This window comes from Somniosus microcephalus, unplaced genomic scaffold, assembly GCF_052327205.1.
Source record: "Somniosus microcephalus isolate GS21.2 unplaced genomic scaffold, FLI_Smic_1.0 scaffold460, whole genome shotgun sequence".
Lineage (NCBI taxonomy): Eukaryota > Metazoa > Chordata > Chondrichthyes > Squaliformes > Somniosidae > Somniosus > Somniosus microcephalus.
In genome coordinates, this window is record NW_028225647.1 from 74,708 (window position 1) to 90,233 (window position 15,526).

Here is a 15,526-nt window from a genome sequence, read left to right on the forward strand (position 1 = left end):
CAAAAGACGGCACCTCCGATGGTGCAGCAGTGCACTAGCGTGTTGTAATGTGGGAAATGCAGCAGCCAATTATCTCGGGAGTGGGACTTGAATCCACAACCTTCTAACTCGGAGGCAAGAGAGCCATGGCAGTCGTAGAAACCAGGTACAGGAAACTTTGTTATATCCGGCACTGACGGGGCCGAGCTGTTGCCGATCTGTCAAAACTGCCGGACATACAAAGTTAATGTTGAAGCATACGGAGGTTTTCATCTCCGTATCTGACAACAAACACTGTTGCTTAGCAACAGCTTCTAAACAGTCGGCTGCAGCTGCAAGCGTCTCTAGCTGAAGCTGTTGCTATAGCTACAGACCTTGCAGTGCCTGACTGGGGGGAAAAAAAAAGCAACGAGAACTAAAAAAAAACGTATAGAAAACGGCTCCTGATTTTTGCCGTTAGATCGAGTATTCCGGACATATAACCTCCAGATAAACCAAAGTTTCCTGTATGTCCCATGTTTGATCTTGTGATAATCGTGTTGAGTTAGCTGGTCTCGACCAGCATGCACTTTAGGATTGCTAACTCTCCCAAGTTGGGGAGAGGAAAATCACCCAGGATTTTGTCTCCTGATTGCTATCCAGTGACCGCTGTTGAAAATTTTTAGGGGGACATTGGGTATGGATAGGATCAGGCTCAGCTGCAATACTGCCATGGCCAAATAGCGTGCTTACTGCCTTGCATGCAAAGAATGCCTACTTCGGTGAGGACCCCATGGAATCGTATCCCAGCAGGGAGCTAATATTTTCCGGAAGGAGTGAGAGAAACCATGAAATAACAAAAAGACTTTGCAGAAAATATTTAAGATCTAGCTTTAAATACTTAGAATACTTTGAGGCCGTTACCCCCCTGGACTGTTGCACAATATCTGCTATGTGAGAGGTGTTAGTCAAGCAGTTCTTAATTGTGTGAGAATTTGCAATTCTGCAAGAGGAAACCATCTCCAGGCACTACTGTGAAATTTTAATAAACGACGTCTCTTATGTATGACTTAATGACTGCTCCTGATCTGCAATCTGTAAATACTTTAAATAAAAAAGACATTGCTCCATATATTTTGCATATAGAGCAGTCCTTTGCTGTGGCATATTGCTACCTAAAAGAAGCATTATGTTGACCTTCACAAACAGAAACCATAATGATTATCGCTATCACACATTCATCATAAAACTATGCTTTTAATATGACAAGGGCAGCGGAGGGATAACTACATTTGTGTTCCTCTCATGCCCTCTTCTGTGCAGTAATGCAATCTACACCACCGGATTCTTTTCTGTGCAAAAGATTTAGGGGCAGACTGTTCTGCATGAAGGCACTTTAGGCCGTTTTCTAGTTGTAATCATCTATGACTGAGGCTTTAAGACTGAGCACTCCAATCCCTTGCCTTATGAAGGTCGCGTTTAAACTGATAAAGGGATTCAATAGGGTAGATAGAAAGCATTTACTCTGGTGGGGGAGTCCAGAACGAGAGGGCATAATCTTAAAAGTAGAGCCAGGCCATTTAGGAGTGAAAGTTGACAATATTACTTTAAATTGTGGGAGTAGGACAAAGAGAAGCGGGTTTAAATTAATGAAGAAAAATGTATACTGACTAAAGATGAGATTTCACTAGAGAGGATACAGAAGAGATTAATGAGGATGTTGCCAGGACTGGAGCATTTTAGCTATGAGGAATGATTGGATAGGCTGGGATTGTTTTCTTTGGAACAGAGGAGGCTGAGGGGAGAACTTATTGAGGTGTCTAAAATTATCAGGGGCCTAGATCGAGTGGATAAGAAGTGTTAGATCCGGGTATCTTAATGTTGTGTCCTTCAATAATCAGACAAAAGACTGCAGGGAACGATCAACAGGTGTTTACTGAATGAGGGTTCAAACTGCAACTGACTGTACAGTTCACTACTCCGGGTTTATATACAGGTGTGGTCACTGCCGGTACTACAGGATACAGGAGCTGTAAAAAGTAGTTCTCCCCCTTAATAAAGGTACATACATTACAATTCCTCCCCTTTTAGATTAACAGTATCATAACACTCATTTAACAATTAAATATCAAACTAATTACAATTAACACTTTTAACATGCAACATTAACTGAAAATAGTCTATTTATAAATTCAGTCTTTGGGGAGGCTTCCTGATTCTTTCTGGACAACGCCTTTCCCGAGTGTCTCGCTCTTGGTGCGGAGGCAATTCTAACACCCTGTCGTCAGTTGATTCATCAGCTTCCAATGCTATTGTTTCTGAGGTAGATGCGACCTGTACGTCGGGTTCCTCACCAGGTACGTATGGCCGAGACATGGGGTTGACTCGTTCCTGTAACTCTAGGATCTGGTCAGCATGGCGTCTCACAATGTTCTCCCCAACATCCACTGTGTACATTAGTGGCCCCTGCCGTGTGCATATCGTTCCTGGTTGCCATTTCTCTGTTCGGTAGTCGCGGGTCAAGACTGGTTGCCCTACATTGAAGCTCCTTGTCGGCTTCTCATTGATGTGCTGGGATTGCTTATTCTCAACATCTCTTCGTACATTTGGTCTGAGCAAATCCAGACGAGATCTCAACCTTCGGTTAAAGAACATCATGGCCGGGGCCTAGTTGGTGACTGCATGTGTTGCATTTCTGTAGGCTAACAGGAAATTGTCCACCTTATGCTGCAGTGGAATGTCGTCATCGCACATGGCCTTTACTGCTTTTATAAAGGTTTGTACGAACCACTCAGCCAATCCATTTGTGGCTGGATGATACGGGGCGGATGTGTAATGCCTCACCCCATTCCTTTTCATAAATCTTCGAAACCCTTCGGACACAAACTGTGGTCCGTTATCAGAGCAAATCTGCTCTGGCAAGCCGTTCCTGGCAAAAATGGTCCGTAGGACTGCAATAGTTTTCTCCATGGTGGTGGAGGACATTTTGATCACCTCAGGCCATTTCGAGTGCGCATCCACGGCTATTAAAAACATTGAGTGGACCAGCAAAATCAATATGCACCCATTGCCATGGAGATGAGGGCCACTCCCATGGGTGTAGAGGGGCATGTGGTGGTGCATTTTGGACCTTCTGCCATCCTGAGCAGCTCTTTGTCAGGTCCTCGATTTGCTGATCGATCCCCGGCCACCACACATAAGCCCTAGCAAGGCTTTTCATTTTCACCCCTCCCAGATGACCTTCGTGAAGCTCATTGAGCACTCTCTCCCTTAACTTGGGTGGAATTACCACTCGGGATCCACACATCAAGGTCCCCTGGCATACTGACAGCTGTTCTCTTCTGGATGAGAATGCTGGCAACAGTGAGTCGCCATGTGCTGGCCGTCCCTTCACCATCAAATCATATACCCGAGACAGTGTCGGGTCATTTCGGGTCTCCTCTATACCAGCGTTAGTTACTGGCAAGCATTCAATTATAGTCGAATGAAAATTTTGGACAGGATCCGCTGCTGGTGCTTCCTCCGCAGTAGACAGTGGCAGGCGTGATAGCCCATCAGCGTTTCCATGCTGTTTCGTGCCCTTATACTCGATATCATATTGGTGTGCCCCTAGAAAAAGGGACCATCTTTGTAGCCATTGCGCAGTCATCACCGGAACGCCCTTCTTTGGATTAAAGATGGAGACAAATGGTTGGTGGTCAGTCAGCAAGGTGAACTTCTGCCCGTGCAGATAGTGATTGAACTTTTTCACTCCCCACACTAGGCTGAGGGCCTCCCTGTCAATCTGGGCGTAGTTATGCTTGGCTGAGGTTAGTGACCGAGACGCAAAGGCTACTGGCCTCTCCGAGCCGACCAGGAATTTGTGCGACAGCGCCGCTCCAATGCCATAGGGTGATGCATCAGATGCCAACCGAGTTGGTAGTGCTGGGTTGAAATGAGCCAACACCTCTTTTGATGTGATCAATGCTTTGCTCTTCTGGAAAGCTCATTTACATTCGTCACTCCACTTCCATGGTAACCCCGTTTGCAGTAGGGTGTTCAGTGGGTGTAGTACGGTAGACAAATTCGGCAAGAACTTATGCTAGTAGTTCACCAGCCCGAGGAATGACCTCAGTTGTGACACATTTTCCGGTGCTGGAGCCTTGACTACTGCCTCAATCTTTTCAGGGGACTTATGTAACCCCTCTTTATCAATAACATGGCCACAATACGAGATCTACTTCTGGAAAAACTCGCATTTGTGGCGATTAGCTCGGAGCCCATATTCCTTCAATCTAGTGAGCACCTGCTCCAGGTTGGCGAGGTGATCACTGTCATTTTCGCCCGTGACCAGGATGTTGTCCAAATAACACTGGGTCCCTGGAATCCCTTGCAGGACTTGTTCCATTGCCCTTTGCCAAATAGCCGGAGCTGATGCTACCCCGAACACCAGCCGGTTATATTGGTAGAGACCTTTATGAGTGTTGATTGTGAGGTACTGTTTTGAGGCTTCTTCTACCTCCATTTGCAGGTACGCCTGGGCCAGATCAATCTTAGTGAAGCGTTTCCCTTCAGATAGCGAGGCGAAAATATCTTCAATCCGCGGAAGCGGATATTGTACAGTGTGAAGGACTGGGTTCACTGTCACCTTAAAGTCCCCACAGATGCGAACCTTCTTTGGTTCCCCAGGCATATTACTCAACGACCTCTTCATTACAGGAACGATGGGTGTAGCCCACTCGCTCCAGTCCACTTTGGACAGTACTGAACATTCCAAACCTTCCAGCTCTGCTTCGACGGCTGGGCGGATCGCATAAGGTACCGGTCTGGCCTTAAAAAACTTTGGGCTTGCATTTTCCTCTATTTTGATCATCGCTGTTATGCCTTTTAGTGTTCCGAGTCCCTGCTGGAACACTTTTTGTGCGTCAGTTAGCATTTTTGACAGTCGTCCAGGTGTGACGTCGTCATCCTTTTTGGCATCTACAGTCAGTGCTTGTATGGAATGCCAATCTAGCTGTATCTTCCGGATCCATTCACATCCTAGTAGTGGTGGTCCTCTATCTGGCAATACATATAGGTCCATTTTTGGTGTTTCCTTGCCGTTATATATAACGTTCACCCTTATTTTTCCTTTGGGGTAGACTTTTTGCCCCGTGTACGTCTTCAAGACAATCTTTGTATCTCTCAAAGGTATATGTGAGAATAGCCGCTTGTAGTCCCTTCGGTTTATGACTGTTAGGGCTGATCCTGTGTCCAATTCCATTTTCACTTGGACTCCTGCTATCTTGAGCGTGACCCAGATAGTTTGGTGATCCTCCGTTTTGATCACATTATGTAGTTTCAGACAACCCAGCTCCTTGCTTCCGGAGTCTGTATCACTCTTCTGTTCATCCGAACTACTCTCCATCACCTTATGTACCTTCTTGTACTTCTCCTGTGGAGATTTCTTGCTGCTGGTTTTCTTTCCCGACCTGCAGACTCTTGCTATGTGTCCTACTTTTCCACACTGTCTGCACACTTTGTCCTTGAACCAGTAATCATTATGGTCGTGTGTTGTTCTGCCGCAGCGATAGCACTTCACTGTTCCGTATGACATTTCATTTGTGCCATATTCTTGCGGTCTCCGTTGTATCTCTGCAGCGCCCCGTGCTGCTGCTTTGTGTGATACTACAATGCTGAAAGCCTTGTCCAGCGTAAGATCCTTTTCTGATAGAAGCCGTTTCTGGGTTCCTTCACTTTGAAGCCCACACACAAACTTGTCCCTTAAAGTATCTGCTAGTCCCATTCCAAACTGGCAGTGTTTCGATAGCTTGCGCAGTTCCGTTAAATACTCAGCATTGCTTTCATCTTTATGCTGGTTCCTTTTGTGAAACTTAAATCTTTCTGCTATCAGCAGCGGTGTGGGGTTTAAGTGGTCCAGTAAGATTGACACTGTTTTCAAAATCCTTTTCTACTGGCTTCTCTGGGGTTACTAGGTTTCGTAGTAAGCCATACGTTTTTGCACCCATTGAATTCAACAATACCAGCGCTTTCTTGTCATCTGGCACTTCATTCGCCTTGCAGTATACTTCTATGCATTCGACATATGTCGTCCAATCTTCGACTTCATTGTCGAACGCTGTGATACTGCCACTCTTCGGCATTTTTGGGTGTGGTTAGACTGGCTTAAAATGGCGTCTCCCGCGCTTTCCTTTCTTCCCCGCTGCAGCTTAAAATGGCGTCTCCCGCGCTTTCCTTTCTTCCCCGCTGCGGCTTAAAATGGCGTTTCCCGCGCTGCTGCCAACGCCGCTCTCGGCGGTCCTCGTGGCAAATGGCGACGCCCTGTGGGTTTCATGCGCTGCTCCTGCACTGCTGCCAATGCCGCTCTCTGCGGTCCTCGTGGCAATGGCAGCACCTCGCGTTTTCCTGCGCGCCTCTCCCCCCCGTTGACGCTGCTCGGCCCTTGAACACCGGCTGCGCTCTGCTCTCTCTCGTCTCTCTTCCCCCGTTGACGCTGCTCGGCCCTTGAACACCGGCTGCGCCCTGTGCGCTCTGCCCTCTCTCCCCCATCGACGCTGCTCGGCCTTTTTCTGTGCCACTCGGTCGACTCTAGCCGCCGCTGTCCGGGAAGGGACTGCGCAGTACCTGTTGCCAGCCCGTTTCGCTGGACCACCGTGACTGGAAAGCCAAGCCTGGCTCTTGACTGCCTCCCCTGCGATGCCCGTGCTTCTGGACTCGACCTCCTTCCACTGTTCTCCAGGAGCGAATCCCTGGGAGGTGATGCAGAGTTGCAGGTAGGTTCGAATCTTTGTCGTCGCCAATGTTCGATCCGGGTATCTTAATGTTGTGTCCTTCAATAATCAGACAAATGACTGCAGGGAACGATCAACAGGTGTTTACTGAATGAGGGTTCAAACTGCAACTGACTGTACAGATCACTACTCCGGGTTTATATACAGGTGTGGTCACTGCCAGTACTACAGGATACAGGAGCTGTAAAAAGTAGTTCTCCCCCTTAAAGGTACATACATTATAAGAAGGACCTATTTCCCTTAGCTGCGAGGTCAGTAACCAGGGGGCATGGATTTAAAGTAATTGGTAGAAGGATTAGAGGGGAGTTCAGGAGAACTTTTTTCACCCAGAGGGTGGTGGGGGTCTGGAACTCACTGCCTGAAAGGGTGGTAGAGGCAGAAATCCTCATTGCATTTAAAAAGTACTTGGATATGCGCTTGAAGTGCCGTAACCTGCAGGGCTACGGACCAAGAGCTGGAAAGTGGGATTAGGCTGGAGAGCTCTTTCTCGGCCAGCACAGACACAATGGGCAGAATGGCCTCCTTCTGTGCCGTAAATGTCTATTATTCTATGATCAGTAGTTCTTCGCACAGAGTGATCAACACATGGAATGCATTTTCAGATAGAATAGTGGAGGAGAAGTCCTAGAATTATTTAAGAAACAATTAGATACTGCAATGGGGAAAACTATAAGCCTTTTCCAGCTGGATGAACTAAATTGGGTCAAATGGCCTTCCTCATCCGTAATTATCTTGTCATCTTTGATAAATTACTGTGGTGGGTAATTAAAAACATCCAGTTAGCTGTTGGTTGAGATTGTTCAAACGTATCTTTCAAAAGAAGGTAAAAATGAGTCATTATAAATGTAAATGAATCTGACTTGTTATTCTGAATGCTAAAAATGTGACAATAGAAAATGTTGACATACGCAGCATGTTAGTCAACATCTAAAAGGGAAAGAAAGCTTCAAATGGAGACCTTTGTCACATTGTTTCTGTGGTGCCGACGACAGTTGATTTTATTGAAGCAGAACGGTCTGTGTTGAACGGGACCTCAAATTCAAACATTTTTTTGGCATCAAAAACAGAATTGTCCACACTACAGAAATGTGTGAATACAACGAAGTTCCTAAGTGCTGAGAAATGCAGATACTGGGAACCATGTCTAATTAATATCTGACTAAATGTAAAGTTGAAAGCAGTAACAAAAATCTGTAGTGTACACAACCACATATATCCCTCTAAAGATGGTCAGTTGGCCAGAAAAAAAGGATTGGTAACTACTTAAGTCTTCCAGGCACGGGAGCCAGCATGTCTTTGTGATTCCAGGTCCTGGTAAGTGGTATGTGCAGTGTTTTTAAAGTTATTCATCAGTAAGAAGTAATAGCATCCTGTGAATATTCATGAAGTCTTGTATAATAATAATAGTGAAATTGTGCAAATCACATGGATAATCTGTATTCATATGTGTGCTGTGCTTTAAGTAAATAAATAAATTATTCTTTCTCTGTCTCCTGATCAATCTTGCTGTAGAAAAAACAGTTCATGCATAATGTGTCAGTTAATGAAGTATTATTTCTTGTCTGCGCAGAAAATTCTTCCACAATCCAGTTCCTCAGATTTGCATCTGAGTAGAAAGAGGACAGTGGGTTTGGAGCACGTCCGAGGTCCTGAAGACGAGTTCTGTGATTCAAATCTTACACTATGCTGCAGAGCCGACCTGTGCTAGGATCCTCCATAGGTCACCTCTATACAAGCTGGAACACCTCCAGCAAATTAGAGAGATACATCATTCCACTGACTGGTGCTGGCCCTTCAACCCCCTCCACATACCCAGAGCACAGTGGAGAAGGTCATTTACATGCTGTAGCAGCCCATTCAAAATGCCAATGGCACTGTGCAGTCAGGCAATACCCTGCTGTACAGTGACGTGACAAAATTGCAGAATATGCAATTTGACTGGTTGAGAAGCCAGGACTTTCCTCCCCCTTCCCAGTTCGGAACTGTAACCATTCAGATGACACTTGAGTGTTCGGAAGACAACTCAAGTTAGGGATATAGGGTAGCGTTACCATCTTCTGTGACGGATATTGCTCCAAATCCAGAGTAGTCCAGTGGAAGAGCATTCCAGTGATAAGTCCCTTGTAAAATCTGTAAATTGAACAAATACACGCAAAGATTTAAAAACAAACAATGGTAACATATTACATTCTTTAACCAGCGTTTCTTTATTTTTATTAATGTTAAAGTAGTGAACAGAAAGATTCATTTCAAATGTTGAAAAGGACATTTACTGGTTTAATATTGATTCTCTTTCACAGAGTAATGTAACAAAGTTTACTTTTATGTATAAACATTTGGAAGTATCTGAAATTACAGCCCAGGAGGAGGCCATTCAGCCAGTGCTTCGACTGGAGTTATATAATCTCATTTCCCTGTATCCTTATATTAATTGCTTTTCAAATAGTTATCCTGTTCTATTTTAAATTATGTTATTGTCTCAATAGCCACTTGTGGCAAAGTGTTTCATACTCTAACAACTCTCTATGTAAAACAAAACTTCTCTTCTAACTTCTAGTATAATCCTCAGACCATGTTCCTTTGTTGCCAATTAGCCAACTTGCTGAAACAATTTTTCACATTACCCACTCAAAACCATGCATAGTTTTGATAACCTCTTTTGGATCTCCCCTTAACATTCTCCGATCCAATGAAAAAAGCATCCGTTTTCAAGGTTTCCTTCACTGTTATGACACCTCTAGGCTGACACTCCAGTGCAGTGCTGAGGGAGTGCTGCACTGTCAGAGGTGCTGTCTTTCAGATGAGACGTTAAACCGAGGCCCCGTCTGCGCTCAGGCGAATGTAAAAGATCGCATGGCACTATTTCGAAGAAGAGCAGGGGAGTTATCCCCGGTGTCCTGGCCAATATTTATCCCAAATCAACATAATTAAAAACATTATTTGCTATTTGTGGGACCTTGCTGTGCGCAAATTGGCTGCTGCATTTCCTACATTACAACAGTGACTACCCTTCAAAAGGTATTTCATTGGCTGTAAAGCTCTTTAGGACATCCTGAGATCATATAATGTGATAATGACCTGATAATCTTTTTTAGCGATGTTGATTCAGGGATAAATATTAGCTAGGACACCGGGGATAACTCCCCTGCTCTTTTAATAGTGCCATAGGATCTTTTACCTGAGAGGGCAGACGAGGCCTCGGTTTAAAATCTCATCTGAAAGACAGCACCTCCAACAGTGCAGCACTGCCTCAGCACAGCACTGGAGTGTCAGCCTGGATTTTTGTGCTCAAATCTCTGGATTGGGACTTACATAGGATTACATAGGATATACGGCACAGAAACAGGCCATTCGGCCCAACCAGTCCATGCCGGCGTTTATGCTCCACTCGAGCCTCCTCCCATCTTTCCTCATCTAAATCTATCAGCATAACCCTCTATTCCCTTCTCCCTCATATGCTTGTCCAGCCTCCCCTTAAATGCATCTATACTATTCGCTTCAACAACTCCCTGTGGTAGCGAGTTCCACATTCTCACCACTCTCTGGGTAAAGAAGTTTCTCCTGAATTCCCTATTGGATTTCTTGGTGACCATCTTATATTGATGGCCTCTAGTTATGCTCTTCCCCACAAGTGGAAACATTCTCTCTCTCCACTCTTATCAAAACCTTTCATAATTTTAAAGACCTATTAGGTCACCCCTCAGCCTTTTTTCAAGAGAAAAGAGACCCAGCCTGTTCATCCTTTCGTGATATCTATACCCTCACATTTCTGGTATCATCCTTGTAAATCTTCTCTGCACCCTCTCCAGTGCCTCTATATCCTTTTTATAATATGGTGACCAGAACTGCACGCAGTACTCCAAGTGTGGTCTAACCAAGGTTCGATATAGGGTTAGCATAACTTCCCTACTTTTCAATTCTATCCCTCTAGAAATAAACCAGAGTGCTTGGTTTGCTTTTTTTATGGTCTTGCTAACCTGTGTCGCAACTTTTAGTGATTTGTGTATTTGTACTCCGAGATCCCTTTGTTCCTCTACCCCACCTAGACTCACCCCCTGCAAGTGATAAGTGACCTCCCTATTCTTCCTACCAAAATGTAATACCTCACATTTATCTGTGTTGAACTCCATTTGCCAATTATTTGCTCATTCTGCAAGTTTATTAATGTCCTCCTGTAACTTGTTGCAGTCGTCCTCAGTATTGACTATCCCCCCCCAATTTGGTGTCATCCACAAATTTAGAAATTGTGTTTTTGATTCCTAAGTCTAAATCGTTAATGTAAATTGTGAACAGCAGTGGTCCCAGCACTGACCCTTGTGGAACACCACTACCCACCTCCTGCCACTGTGAATAGCGACCCTTTACTCCCACTCTCTGTTTTCTGAGTTGAACCCACAACCATCTGACTCCGAGACGAGGGTGCTCCCCACTGAGTCACAGCTGACACACTGTCCACTTGAGGGTTGTACTAATGTCCTTAATTTTTCAGGAAGGATTTTCCCTAATTGAAGCTCACAAATGGTGGAAAGCAGTCCGTAGAGCAGATTGTGTGCTCTTTGGGTCTAAAGTTAAGGTAAGAAGTTGCAGATCATTTTTTTTTCAGGACCAATAGACTCCACCCTATTTTACCAGCTTGTTTTGTTTTAATTTTAGACTTGATGGACAAGCTTTTAATCCATCTCCTCATCTCTGCCTTGGGTTGCCTCTCTGATGTAGCTGTTTGCACGTTCTTTGCTCTTGAATTTCTATTGTCTGATATAAAATTCATCTGACAGGTGATTCGACTGAGACCTCTTTCTTTCACCTCCACCTTCTCGAGGGCAATTAGGGATGGGCACTAAATGCAGGCCTTGCCAGCGATGCCCACATCCTGTGAACAAATACATTTTAAAAAATCATGTTGGGGATTTTCTATTTTATCATTTGATATCCTTTTTTAGGATGCTCAAGAATCTTCCACCAGCACCAAGTACAATATTTTGAAGAAGGGTTCGACCCGAAACGTCAACTCAAATTTCTCTCCACGGATGTTGCCTGACCTGCTGAGTTTTTCCAGCATTTTCTGTTATTACAGTGACTCAGTTTTCCCCAACTGTAATGCGTCCTGAAGACAGCTTGAAGTTCTATTTCAAGTTAATTTACGACAGTTAACAAGTCTTTTATTAAAATCCAGTGTCACGTAAATGTGTTGCATTTAAATATAACTTTTGGAAGTTTACAGCACAGAAAGAGACCATTTGTCTTATTCGAGGTGAAATTCAAATACGGCGGCTTGCAAAATCCAATAGTGGACCGGCCGCCCGTTGTAAATCCTTCCCAATGTTCCATTCCATTTGAAAATCGGACGGGTTGTCTCATCTACTGCCTGATTTTTGTCCCCCATTGAAGTTGAATCTCACCCCATTGTGTCTGGCGACTCGGAGCAGTCCAAAACAAATCCCACTGTCCTCGCTCACTTTTTCTCTCTCGCTCTCGTTCTCTCGCTCACCTTTTTCTCTCTCGCTCTCTCTTCGCTCTCGCTCTCGCTCTCTCTTCGCTCTCGCTCTCGCTCTCTCTTCGCTCTCGCTTTCTCTCGCCCTTCTCTGCTCCAATAGAATCAGTCCCAGTAGCTGAAGTCTCTCCTCATAACTATAGTTTCCCATCCGTGGCTTCATCCTGGCAAAAATAATTGTTTAAAGTATCTTTACGCAGCAGACAAATGCATAATATCTAACTGGCATTTTTATCTGCCTAAGAGGAACTAAAAACTTGATGAGGAATCAAAGTAATTTGAGAGTTCATGTTGTGAAATCACACTGTGATATCTAAGAATAGAATTTTTTTTTTAAATGTTTCAGTTTACAAACCGCAGAGTATCTGAACATGTTTGATATTAAGGAGCTTTGACAGTTCATGTACAGTAAGTCAGAATTATTCTATTCTGACAAACTGAAAATGTAAAAAAAGCACAGTTGTAATCTTCCTTTGTTCTCTTCCTTTTCCCCCTCCTCTAGAATGAAAGCCGCATGTTTCGAGTGCAGTTCAGTGGAGATTCACACGAGCAAGCACTGGAGCACTGCTCTAGCTGTGTGCAGAAACTCCTTCAGTATATAGATGTACAGAATCCCGATGGAAAGAATCTGAAGCAAGCTCTACAGTTGAGCCAGCCAGCAAACACCAGCCACTCTGGAAGTTTGGAGCTTGAGGTAGGATAGCAGAGGGTAAATTAACCCCTCCTGCCCAACCCCAGTTTATTTTGCACCACAATTGAGCTGAATCGACCTGAAATTTCTATTAGAGAATATGCAACAGTGTCACGTTAACATGCCATCAAAATATTCGAGATGATCCCTCTCGATAACATGAATGCCCTGTACCTGTGAAATCTCATGCACCACTGACAAGCAACTTATCTGCAAGTGGCGTTACAGACTAGGTCACATTAAAAGCTCCACGGTGTGAGAAGCATCACTATTCATGCTGGTGTTGGTGAGCAATCCCAGCTGTCATGTCCTCATGCTTATCCTTTAAGCTACTACCTCAGCAAGAGTACGCCATGGCCCGAAATCCTCTACGAGCTATTTATCAACCCCATCCTTTGCCTCATTATGAAGAGCATATGACTGAGATTGCGAAAGCTGTGGAGATTATTCCGATTACATTTTAGGGTTTTGTTTTTTAGTAGCTTTGAACAAGTGTGAGTCACTTGTTATATCTGAAATGATTACAGTGAGCAGCAAAACTGGAGTCCGTAGCATTCAAACAGACAGCTCTTCAATGGCAGGAGTGAAACCTGATGCAAAGGAAGATGGTAGCAACATACTACGGATGCTGGAAATCCGAAATAACAACAGGAAACGCTGGAAAAACTCAGCAGGCCAGCGCAGCATCGGTGGAGAGAGAAACAGAGTTAACGTTTCAGGTCAATGACCTTCAGAACTGGAAAAAAAAGCAGGAAATGGAAAGCAAGTTTCAAATCAAAAATCAAATCAACTTTTATTGTCATTGTTAGTGCACAAGTGCAGTACAACGAAATGTAGGCTTGCGGCTCCCGAGAGTGTACATTTAGATTAAGACATTTAAACATTCAACATACATTTGGCTTGTAATACATTAACATAAACATAACCATAATAAAGTGCATTGGCAGATGTGCAGGCTTTAGAGTTTATTTGTGGAGTTCAGTAGGATGACAGCCCTGGGAAAGAAGCTGTTCCTAAATCTGGTCGTACGGGTGCGAATGCATCTGTAGCGTCTCCCAGATGGCAGGAGGGCGATCAGACTGTGGCTGGGGTGGGTAGGGTCTTTGATGATGGACCATGACCTCCGTAAACAGTGTTTCTGGTATATGTGCTCTATGGTCGGTAGCCGGGTGCCGGTAATGTGTTGGGCAGTTTTGACTACCTGCTGCAGGGCTTTCCGGTCATAGTAGCTACAGCTGCCATACAATACTGTGATACAGTTTGTCAGGATGCTCTCTATTGTGCAGCGGTAAAAGTTAGAGAGGATCAGGGGTGACGGGTTGCATCCCTTCAGCCTCCTTAGGAAATATAGGCGCTGCTGGGCCGCCTTCACCAGAGAGGAGGTATTGAGGGACCAGGAAAGGTCTTCCGTGATGTGGACTCCGAGGAACTTAAAGCTGTCCACCCTTTCCACCACAGCCCCGTGGATGGGGGTGTGACTTCTGCCTTTAGACTTCCTGAAGTCCACAATGATTTCTTTGGTTTTCTTGATGTTAAGGGCCAGGTTGTTATCGGCGCACCACTTCACGAGATGCTGGACCTCCTCCCTGTAGGCTGACTCATCATTGTTGGTGATCTGGCCTACTACCGTGGTATCATCCGCAAACTTGATGGTGGTGTTGGAACCATGAACAGCCACACAGTTGTGGGTGAAGAGGGAGGGGTGAAAGAACAAAAGGGATGGTCAGTGATAGGATAGAAAGCAGGAGAGATTAAGAGACATTGAGAGACATTAAGAGATATTCAAGGCAAGGGGAGGTGGTAATGGGATAGGCTAAGGAACAAAGGATGGCTCTAGATGGGGTGTGAATTGCGCTGGCAGAATGAAGGACAGCTGAAGGGAGGGAAGAAAAAATAAAAAGTGTGGATTAAAAAAAGAAAATATATATATGTGACATGGGCCGAGGTTATGATCTGAAATTGTTGAACACTATGTTGAGGCCAGAGGGCTGTAAAGTGCCTAATTGAAAGATGAGGTGCTGTTCCTCGAGCTTACGCTGAGCTTCCGTGGAACAATGCAAGAGGCCGAGGATGGTGAGGTAGGACGGTGCAAAGGAAGATGGTGTGCTTGTCGGAGGCCAGTCATCACAGCACCAGCACATCCCAGCACCAGCACCAGCACATCACTGCAGGAGTTCCTCGGGGACTTTCTGCTGCTTTATTAATGACCTATCTTAAGGTCAGGAATGTGGCTGTTTGTTGACAATCCCACAGTATTCAGCTCCATTCACAGCTCTTCTGAAAATGAAGCCGCCCATGCCAGCCTACAAACAGGACCTGGATAACATCCAGACTTGAGCTGACAAGTGACAGGTAACATTTGTAACATTATCCAGGTAATGATAATCTTGAACAAGACAAAACCCAGCCACCTCCGCTTGTTCTTCAATAGCACCACCATCACTGAGCCACCATGAAGATCCTGGCGATCACCATTGACCAGAAGCTGAACTGGATCAACCATATCAACACTGTGTCCTGCTTTTTTAGCCAGAGGTTGCGTAGAGTTGCTCACATCCTGACTCCTCAAAACCTCTTCACCTTCTACAATGCTCAAGTCAGGAGTATGATGGAATA

The 15,526-nt window shown here is 44.8% G+C and overlaps 1 protein-coding gene across 1 annotated transcript in view; it reads left to right on the forward strand.

Annotated features, from left to right (window-relative positions):
* Nucleotides 1-15,526, forward strand: part of LOC147081742 (meiotic recombination protein REC114-like) — a 51,299-nt gene that overhangs the window by 19,198 nt on the left and 16,575 nt on the right. The window contains exons 3-4 of the mRNA XM_085980728.1: nt 11,218-11,301; nt 12,722-12,913. Of these exons, the coding sequence (XP_085836854.1) occupies nt 11,218-11,301; nt 12,722-12,913 (276 nt within the window). The remainder of the gene's footprint in view (nt 1-11,217; nt 11,302-12,721; nt 12,914-15,526) is intronic.